The sequence below is a fragment of the Bactrocera neohumeralis genome, unplaced genomic scaffold (assembly GCF_024586455.1).
Source record: "Bactrocera neohumeralis isolate Rockhampton unplaced genomic scaffold, APGP_CSIRO_Bneo_wtdbg2-racon-allhic-juicebox.fasta_v2 ctg1905, whole genome shotgun sequence".
NCBI lineage: Eukaryota > Metazoa > Arthropoda > Insecta > Diptera > Tephritidae > Bactrocera > Bactrocera neohumeralis.
This window is the reverse complement of record NW_026089887.1, coordinates 18,365-28,601: the sequence shown is the minus strand read 5'-3', so window position 1 is coordinate 28,601 and position 10,237 is coordinate 18,365. Positions and strand designations below refer to the sequence as shown.

Sequence of the window (10,237 nt, the reverse complement as noted above, 5' to 3'; positions counted from 1 at the left end):
CCAATAGAACACAAACACACACACACACACACACACACACACACAAACGAGAGAGAGAGAGAGGATAAACAAACAAACAAGCAAGCAAAACAACAAAAAAAAAAAGGGGATCGCGCACCGCGGAAGAAATCCTGGCAGAGGAAGAGGGAAAGGATTCTTTTTTGATGCAAAGGTCGAGGACACCCTTTTTTTTTTTCTTTTTTGTTTTGTCTTCATCTTTTTTTTTCTTTTCTGTTTCTTGTTTTTTTGGAGGACGAAACATTTACCCCCACGCACACACACACACACACACACACATGGGCATGAACCCATTGACACCTCTCGAAACGGAGACAATAACGCAACAACAACAACTACAAAAAAATCAAAGAAGAAGGACTTGATAGTGGCGTGATTGCTTCTAACAGTCTGCGTTGCCTTTCCTCGCGTTTTTTTTTCAGGTAGAGAAACGTCTCTCTCTTTCTTTTTTTTTTAGTTTTATAAAAAAAAACAATAATAACACACACACACACACAACCGATAAAAAGAAGATGGACGTAACGATGTCTGCCTTTTTTGTGCGTTTTCGCTCTACGGATGTCAAGTCTCTTTTTTTTTTTCCTTTTTTTTTCTTTTTAGCTTTTTTTCTTTTTCTCTCTCTCTTTCTCTCTTTTCCTTTCCCTCTTTGCTTTTGGAATTTGCTCTTTTTTTCTTTTTTTTTGCTCGCAGGGGGATGGGGGGGAGAGAGAGAGTAAGGAGTGTGTTTATGTCTCCGACAACAAATTGACTCTCTTTTTTTTCTTTTTTTTCTTTTTTTCAAAGCAGCGATTCTTTTTTTTTTTTACATTGAATGGAAATCCAAATTATTTTTTTAAATTATTTTTACTCTCGCTCGATAACCTTCTTTTTATTCTTCTTCTCTCTTTCTCCATGTATGATCTTCACTCTTCCCTTTTTCCCCTTTTTTTCTTCTTTTTCTTTTGTTTCGTGCTCCATGTGCGTTCTCTCTTTTTTATCTTTTTTTTGTTTTTTCTTTCTCCTCTCTCCTCCTTTTTTTTTTCTCTTTCTTCTCCTCTCTCCCGCTCAGAGACAAAGAGCATTGCAGCAATCGCAACCTCTTCTTCCTTTTCCTTCTTCTTCTTTCTCAGTCTTCTGTTGTGCGGGTCACACAGCCGTTTTATTATTTTATTTTTCTTATTTTATAAATTATTATTATTAATTATTTTTTCTTATTGTTGTACATTGTGAAAAAACGGTTAAGGTGCTCTCTCTCTCAAAAACAAAAAAAACAAAAAAAACAAGATAAAAATAGGAAACTGAAATCCAAACAAAGCGTGCTGACGCACCACTTGCGTGGACTCCTTCTCTCTCTCTCTCACTCACTGTCTATCGGTCAGCTCATGTGTGTGTGTGTGTGTGTGTGTGTGTCCGGGATGCGTGGCCACTTCCCTGCAAAGGACTTACAGGGAGAGAAAGGGAGCGACAAGTAGTAAAAAAGCAGCGAGTGCAGTTGTGAACACCGAAATCATGCTCTCTTTCTCTCTCTCTTACTCCTTTTCTCTGTGATGCCTCTTTCACCTCTCTCACCTCTCACTCTCTCACCTTTCTCTCCCTCTCTCTCACACACACACGCATATCGACTTACCTCCGAAGCGTCCACCTCGTTGCGATAATAATAAAAAAAAAAAACAAAAACAACATAAACAAAAAACGGCTTTTTTGGAAACAGAAAGACACAACAAACTCTTTTCTCCACACGAACAGTGCCTTCTGCACCGTGTCTGGCAACGAAGAAATCGCTAGGCCGAAAAAAAAAAGAAAGAAGAGAGGAAGAAAAAGCTCCTCTGTGCGCTTAAACACCGTTGCCTTTTGCATCCTCTTCGTTTCATTTTTTTTGCCTTCTCCGACGAGAAGCAGCAGCAACAACAACAGCAGCAGAAGACAATAAAACAATAAAACAAAAAACACAGACGAGAAAGCCTTATGCGAAGGCACGCCCTCCCTCGAGCTCCCCTGCCACCACCACCACTGCCACCACCATCACTGACCTCAGAGAGTATGATGGCGGCTGCGGCGCTGGTCCTCATTGGTGCCTGCGCTGTTTTATTTGGATAACCGATCAGAGAGAGAGAGAACACAAGAACAGCAGATCAACAACAGAGCGTCTATCGACCCTTTCTTCCTTCCCTCCTTTTTTTTTTTTTTAAGAAAAAAAGAGAACTGGAAAAAAAAAACGGAGAAGAAGGGAGGGAAGGAGAGGAGTAGAAGCAAGACGTGAGAAACGGTATGATCTCTCGTTTCTGCCAGTCCATGCACACACACACACACACATACACACATACACAGATTCCATGCCGACGTGTTTTATTATTATTATTATTATTTTTTATTTTTTGAACTCTCTGTTTTTTTCCCCCCTCTTTTTCTCTCTCCTCTCTTCTTCCCCCCATGGAGCAGCAATGGCAGTGTGGTGGTGGTGGTGACGGCTATCACGATAGTCCACGAGGGAATGGAAAAAGTTTTTTTTTTTGCCCTCTTTCTTTTTTTTTTTTTTTTGTTTATTCCAGAGAGGAGACCAAAGGAAACGAAGCTTCCTGCACGCACTCTCTCCGCTTTTTTTTTCTTTCTCTCTTTCTCTTGTCTTTTTGATATCGTTCCCCTGCCTTCCTTTCGTTTTTGTTTTTCTTTTTCTTTCTTTTTTTTTTGTGTTTTTTTTTCTCTTCTTAAAAAAAAAAGGAGTTTTAACTTCTCATTGCTTTTTCTCTTCTTTCTCCTTTCACTTTCTTTCCTTTTGGACCCCATCTTCACATTTTTTTTTCTTTCCCCCCTCCTCTCTCTCTAGATACATTAGTAACAAAAACGAGAGAGAGAGAGAGACACAATAGGCATTCGTGTCACACAAAGGCAGATTATTATTATTTTTCTTTTTTTTTCCTCCTTACCCTTTTTGTCAGGATCACGATTCTTTGCCGTCCGTCTCTCCCTCTCTCTCTCACTCTCCTTCTTCTTCTCTCCCTCTTCCTCCTCCCTTTCTTCTTTCTTTTTCTCTTTCTCTTTTTATCTCCCTTTCTAAGAAATGTAAAAAAAAAAAAAAAATACTACAATAAAACGTTCCACAACAGATTTGAAACGTTTAATTTTTTTGGTCTTTTTTTCCCACTGATCGTTCCCTCGTACGCCCGCCCCTTTTTTTCTTTTTTTTTTCCCCTTTTTCTCTTTTTTGCTTTGTGCGCTCATTTTCTTTTTTTTTTTTTTTTTTCTTCTTCTTCCTCTCTTCAGAGATGCAGTACCTTGAGAAAAGGGAGGTGAAAGAAGAGAGAGAAAAAAAATAGAGGACGAACTATGTGACAAGCCAAAACCCATAAATAACCAATAGTAAAAAAATAGAAAACAGCGGAAATGTCCATCAAAGTTGGTGAACCACCGCTAAAAGCAAACAAAAAAAAACAAACAAACAAAGAAGAGAGAGAGAGAGAAAAAAAAAGGAAGTTGCTGACACCGCAGTCTCTGCATGAGCAAACAAACGCACACAGAACAAGAACCACAAACGAGAAGAAAAAAAAGAGTAGAGTGTGTGAGAACGATACAGAGCCGCGAAAGGAAACGCCCCTAGAGAGGCTTTTCTGCTTCTTCTCACTCCTCCCTCATTCTCTTTTTTTTTCCCCTCCCGTCTCGAAAGAAGAAGTAAAGAAGAAGAAGAAGAAAAAAAAAGAAACAAAGGAAAGGAAACGGTGAAGAACAGGCGAAGCGGCACTTAATACACACAGACAGACCGCCAGCAAGAAAAAAAAAAGAGGAAAAAAAACCGAAAACAAGAGGAAAAAAAGAAAAAAAAGAGAAAAAAACAAAAAAAAAAAGGATGTTAGAGAATCGAGTGCAGCTGTAGGCGGCTGGCCGGCCCCGGACAGCCCCAGCGACCTCCAAGAAGCGTGCAGCAACACAAAGCGAACATCGACCGCTCGGGGGAAAGGGCCATCACCTCCGCGGCTAAGAAGGGCGGGGGCTCGACGGGCCACCGGCTCCATCGACTCCTCGCGGCGACCGTCCGCGAGGGCTGCGAGGCCCAAAGGGAAGGAGAAGGCGGCGGGCGCGGGAAAAAAGGGTGGAGCGGTGGGAAAGGAAGAAGAAGAGCGGTGGTGGTGGTGGGGGGGCGGGGGCGGCAGCCTCCTCCTCCTCGAGGGCCTCCTCGGCGAGGGAGCAAAGCCGCCGTGGGCAGGGGACGGGCAGAGAAGAAATAAGAAAGGGAAGCAGCAAAGGCGGCAGCGTGAAGGGCGGAAGGCGCAGGGCCTCCGCGGCCGGCGCGAGCAAAAAAAAGAGACAACTCACCGCCGTCGCCCTCTCCCATTTGCAGGAGAGAGGAGGGCGAGCAGCGGCGCGCGATTTTCGCGGAGGAGGAGCTCGAGGTCGGCGCCTATGACCCCCTCTACAACGTCCTGGTCATGGAGGTGGTCCGCACGCAGGTCCAGCAGCTGAACCGGCGGCAGCTCCTCAACGACACACTTCGCGTCTCTGCGCGCGGAGGGCTTTCCCTGTCGGCGATGGCGATCCGGAGGCGATGGAGAGCTCGACAAACTGAAAAGAAAAATGCTGCAGAGTGCCGCGCAGGACGAGGCGCGGCAGCTGCGCGAGGAGAACGCGAGTCTGCGGGAGCGCCTCGCCGACCGCGAAAAAGTCGAGGTGGACAAGCGGGTGAGCGAGCTCGAGGTGCTGCGGGCGAACACGGCGCGGAGGCTGGCGCGCACCGAGTGTGGCCAACGAGCACCTCAAGGCCGAGACACAGTCGACGCTGCAGACCGCCACGCTCGACGTAATAAAATGAAAAAGGAACTCGGCCACCGCATCGACATCGCCACCGCCTCCCTGCGAACCCCAACCTACGGCTCCGCGCTGCGCTCGCTGCAGGACCTCGCGGCGGAGGCCCAGCGCGAGATCCAGGAACACCACGATCGATTGTCGAAGCTCATCGTCTCGATCGGCGCCCGCGACACGTTTTGCCCGGGCACGCCGGAGACGATGCATTCGAACTTCCCCGCGGCCTACCGCGCGCAGCTCCGCTCACTGGAGCGCGACCACCTCATCAACATTCTGGATGTCCCTCAGGATTTCAGGAAGGCGTTGTGGAGACGGTAGGGAAAACGCTCTTTGTTCTTTTATATAGGCGGAGTACAAAACCGCGGTGGTCTAAGCGCAGGAGAGAGAGAGAGAGAGAGAGGGGGGGGGGAGAGGGAGGACACACAAACACACACACACACACGCGACCTCTCTCTCTCTCTCCTCTCTCTCCTCTCTCTGTCTTCTTCTTCTCTTCTTTTCTTTCCTTTTCTTCCTCCTTCCTTGTGGTGGTGGCTCACCTTGGGAGGCTTTAGTTTGGACTTGAACCCCTTCTCTTCTTTCCTTTGACTTGCTCGTTTTTCTTTTTTTGTTTCTTTCTCGGTCTGTAATGCTTGACTTACCTTTTTTTTTGGGGTAAAAGGAAAAAGAAAACAACTGCTTTCCTCGTACCATGTAAACTAAACAAAATGGAAACAAACGCACAAAAAGAAAAAAAAGTGCTACGCCTTTCTTCTCCTTTTCTTTTTTTATTTCACTGTATTATGTTTTGTTTCTTTTTTTTTTGTTGGTCGTCTTCGATATATACGTTCTTGCCACCCGTTCCCCTTCCTCCCCCTTCTCCCACAGAGAGAGAGACACACACACACACATCACACCTACAGGATGGGAATTGTGAATAAAAGAAAGAAAAAAAAAGAGAATGTCCAAGACAGCACGAAGAAGAAAAGGAGAAAAAGAAAGAAAGAAGAGAACGAGAGAAAAAAAAAAGATGAAGACGCATGGAAACGGATGCCACCAGCCAGAGGCTCACCATGCGGCGCCTTTGCATGCGCAACCGACAGAACGCGGAAGCTTGAGAGACGCAGCCAACCACCTCTTCTCTCTCTCTTTCTTCTTTCCTTCTCTTCTTCCCACTCTCTTGCATGTGTACACACACACACACACACACACACACACGTGTACGTGCATTAAAAAATTCTCTCCCAAACAAAATAATACGCAAAGAGAAAGAAAGAAAAAAAAAAAAAAAAAAAAGAAGAGAGAAGTCAGAGCGGACAACAACAAGAAGAAAAAGCAACAGAGAGCTATTGTCGTTACCTTTCCTCTATTTGGGTGTTTTTCTTTTTTTTTTTTTTTTTAAATTTGGTTCGGTCGTCTCTTTTTTCTCTCTTTCTTTTTTTTTTTAAGATCCTTCTCCCTCCCCCCTCCCCTTTATTTGCGTGCGTGTCCTTTTGCTTTCACGCATCATACAGAACAACTTTACAAAAAAAAAAAAAAAGAAAGAAAAAACCCGCAGAAAGAAAGGAATTGGAAAAAAAAGAGCTCCCGTTGTTGCTCCTTCCCTTTTCTTCCCTCCACTTTTACATCAAACCACAAATACAAGGGAGAAAAAGAAACTCTCCACTCTGAGGCCCTCTTCGACAGGGACTCACTCCGATACTGTTTTTTTTTTCTTCTCTCTCTTTTTGTCCTTTTTCTTTTTTAAAGAAACTAACAGAAGGAAAAAGGAACAAAGAAACAAAGCAGATACCTTTTCTTCCCCCACTACACACACACACTTTCTCTCTCTCTCTCCACTCCAACACTGACCGAAAGAGCGAAAGCGATTGTTTGTTTGTTTTCTGTTTTCTTTTGTGTGTTTTGTGTGTGCTTTCTTGTCTCTCTCTTTTTCCTTGTCTTTTCGTCGCTCTTGACGTCACACACAGACCTCCTTTTCTTTTTTGCTTTTACTTCTCTTTCTCTCTCTATCTCTCTTTTGAAAAAGCGAAAAGAAAGCTTGGACACTTTTCTTGCTGGTTCTGTTTTTTTCTTTTCTCTCTTTTTTTAATCATTTTTTTTTCTGATATCATATTCATAACAAAGAAGACTGTTTTTTTTTTTTCTTTGCGGCCTCTACGTTTTTTTTTCTTTTTCTCCCCGAAAAGATCTTCTTTGTCTTCCACTTTGAAGAAGAAGCAAAGACACACACACAAAAAAAAAAGAAAGAGAGCGGGCAATCGGGTCTGTGTGCGTTCTTTGGGAGCTCCGTGTAGGAAGTACACACGCAGACACGCCCCCCCCCTATAACTCCGTTAAAATAAACTAAAACAAACAAACAAACAAAACAAGACATCGAAACAAATCACAGAAAAAAAAAAGAGAAAAAGACAAAAGACGCAGCCGAAAGACTTAAAACAACAACAACAACAACAACAATAGTAACACACAAAACAAAAAAACAAAACAGAATCCCCCTCCCCCCCCCCCCTCCGCACTTGTCTTTTGTGTCGCCATGCCGCACCTGAAGAAGGTCGTGGCGGCACTGGGAGCCGAAAGGAAAGCAGTGGTGGTCGCGACCGCCGCCCGCCGTAGGGGTCGCCCCCGCAAACTCCCTCTCCCTCTCCTCCTCAATGACTCCCATAGCGTCCCGGAGTCGCTGCGGTGGATCAGCGACGCAACGGAGATGAAAAAAGAGGAAGGAGAAGAAGAAGAAGAGAGAGAAGAGGGCTTCGACCATCGCGAGGTTTCTGTCCAGCTGTCGAGAGACGGCCCAGAACGGGGCAGAGGCAGGAGAAGGGGCGCCGCCGCGAAGAAGGCGCCACCCGCCGACTTGACCGCCCACGGCCGCGGCAGAGGTCGCGAAAGGGCTCGTGAAGGTCATTGTTCAGGTTCGGCCTCGGCGTCCTCCACCACCACCGCCACGGCCACCAGTGGCAATGGGAGAGAGGTGGAGGAAGATGAGGAAAGACCACGCAGAGGCAGAGACAGAAGAAGGAGCGCGGACATTGCGGAGGTGGAAGACGAAGAGGAGCGGAGGCGTGCGGCAGCGGCCCCCGAGGCGTCGCTGCCCCGCCATCCCTACAGTGGAGACCGTAGCAACGGCAAGGAGACGGGGGCCAACAAGAAACGAAGGGATGCTGTGGGAGAGAGGGAGAGGGTGCGGGTTGCTCGGGACAAAGACATCGATCAGGCCTCGGAAGGTGACGCCTCCGATGGCAGCCTCCGTGGCCTCTTCTTTTTCCTCTTTCGCGACTACTTCTTCCTCTTCAATGACAAGGACGACGACGGCTTCCTCGACGAGGCGCAGGCCTCCCCACTCCGCTGCTGAGGGATTCGATACGGAGTCGACGGCCCACGTCATCGCGGCACTGTTTGGCTGGCGCATCAGTCAACTCAGCCGAGAGGGCGACCACGTCCGCGTCGGCCTCGTCCACTCGGAACACCGCACTACTGCATCCACCTCGAGGCGCCACTCGTCGGCCTTCGTCTTCACGCTGACCACCCCACTCCGTTCAGGATCTGAGTGGCCAAGCGGTGAAGGGCCAGCCTCGCAGGGGTAAAGCCTTTGAGAAAGCGCACGCGACGGCGTCGACTTCCTCCTCTCCGCCTCTGCAACGTCACCGTCCACCGGCTCGTCCTCTGCGTCGTCGATCGTGGATGGAGCTGTGGTGAGCGTGAACGGCGGCGCGGCCCACCTGACGTGGCGCGAGTGCCCTGTGGCTGTCAAGTCAGTTCAACTGCGGCTTCGCGTTCGGTCCTTCGGCTAGCGTTTCTCTTCCTGGTGCCACCGCCGCCGCCGCTGCTGTCGCTGCTTCCGCTTCGTCTTCCGTTCCAGCTACCACCACCGTCCTCTCTTCCGCGTGAAAAGGGGAAGGCCGGCAAAGGCAAAGCCAAGAAGACAGAGAGCAGCGCGCCCATGGCAGCATCCCTCGCCAGAGAGACTCCCACCGAAACGCGAAAGGAAAGCGACCTCCGTAACGGCAACAAGGAGGAAGAAGCGGAGGAAAGGGAGGAGGAAAAGGAGAGAGAAGCTCCCTTGGCGACAGACAGCGCGTCATCGGCGGCGGGAAAGGTACGGAGCATGTCCGCTGCCAAGCCAAAACACCCCGCCACTGCCACCAAAACGAATCATAATAATACCAATAGGAATGACAATGCGAGTGCGGCCGCGCCGGCCTCGTGGCGGCTGCGCCTGCTGAAGCCGTTGAACGCCCAAACGCAAGCGCGGCCGTCCCCGCAAGGATGCGGTTGCGGGGTCGAACGGCTGCCGCCACCGCATCAGCATCAACAACAGCATCAGCAAGCGACGTCAACGTCGACGAGAGAGGGAAGTGCACCGGCGACGACAAACAACAGCAGCCGCATCAGCAGCGGGACGAGCAGCCCGGCGGTCGAAAACGTCCCATTCAACACCGATGACAACGCCCCACACGGCAGCGGCAGCGGCCACAGCAGCCATGAGCAGTGGGAACACACCTCGAGCCTTCCAAGCGCCGCCGGCGGTGCGGAGGACGGCGTGGACCACTTGGAGCTGCTGCCGCCGGCGCCGGGCGAAGCGGGAGCGGACGCCGGCGTCCCTCGCGACGGGAGAGACGGAGGTGGGCGTCACCTCCGCGACCGCAACGGTTGCTGCAGCGGAGCAGAAAGCAAAAGAAGTCAAGGGGAGGAGGAGGCAGAGGAGACGAACGAAAACAAGTCTCTCGCCGTTCTTTTCGCCGGCTCTGTCGCGTCGTTAGCCGAGCCCTCCCATCCATCGCCGACCAAGAAGACGCCAGGCGCTCCTACAGCTGCGGTAACGACAACTGCAGCTGCTCCTTCCGCTGCTGCTTCAGCGGCGGCCCTCGCACCGGGTGCGGGTGTAGTCATGGACTCCATCCGATCTCCCCGACGAATCTTCACACGTGCCTCTCTCTCCGGTCTGCACCGCCCGCTGCGGCCGGCTGTGAGGCGCGCCACCTTTCACAGCGCTGCCGCCTTCCTGGCCTTCTCCCGCGCCGAGAGTAAGCACCTCGCGCTCGATCTTGCCCATGCTGCTGCCGCTGCTGCAAGCGCATCGGCAGCGCCGCAGACGTCCTCCTCTTCCTCGTCCTCCTCCTCCGCGACGCCGTCTGCATCAAGCGCCCTCTTAGTGACCCTTCAGGCCAAAGACCAAACAGACAGTGCCCTTCGCGAGGACATGAGGCGCAGCGTTCAACAGGCGCTCGCCACGGCGGCTCTGATGGGCGACACTGCCCACGCCGCCGTTCATGCCCTGCAGACGGCCGCCAGAGAGACCCGCCAATGGGCACTTCCGGCGACTACGAAGCGCCCACAAAGGCGACGGCGACGATGGCAACTGCAGCAGCAGCAGCAGCGGTGCTTTAGTCCGCAACGAGGGCAGTGGGAAGACGCAGGCGGCGGCGGGCGAGGAAGAGCTTCTCCACCCCATCGCCGCCTTCCCCCGTGA

At 49.9% G+C, this 10,237-nt stretch overlaps 1 protein-coding gene across 1 annotated transcript; it reads left to right on the top strand.

Annotated features, from left to right (window-relative positions):
* The first annotated feature begins 8,707 nt into the window (after positions 1 to 8,707).
* On the top strand, positions 8,708 to 10,237 carry LOC126766618 (uncharacterized). Its single transcript, XM_050484368.1, has one exon. The coding sequence runs from the start codon at positions 8,708 to 8,710 to the stop codon at positions 10,235 to 10,237; it is 1,530 nt and encodes a 509-aa protein (XP_050340325.1).

Coding starts and splice junctions, on each gene's coding strand:
- LOC126766618 (XM_050484368.1), top strand. CDS start 8,708: ATGGCAGCATCCCTCGCCAGAGAGACTCCCACCGAAACGCGAAAGGAA.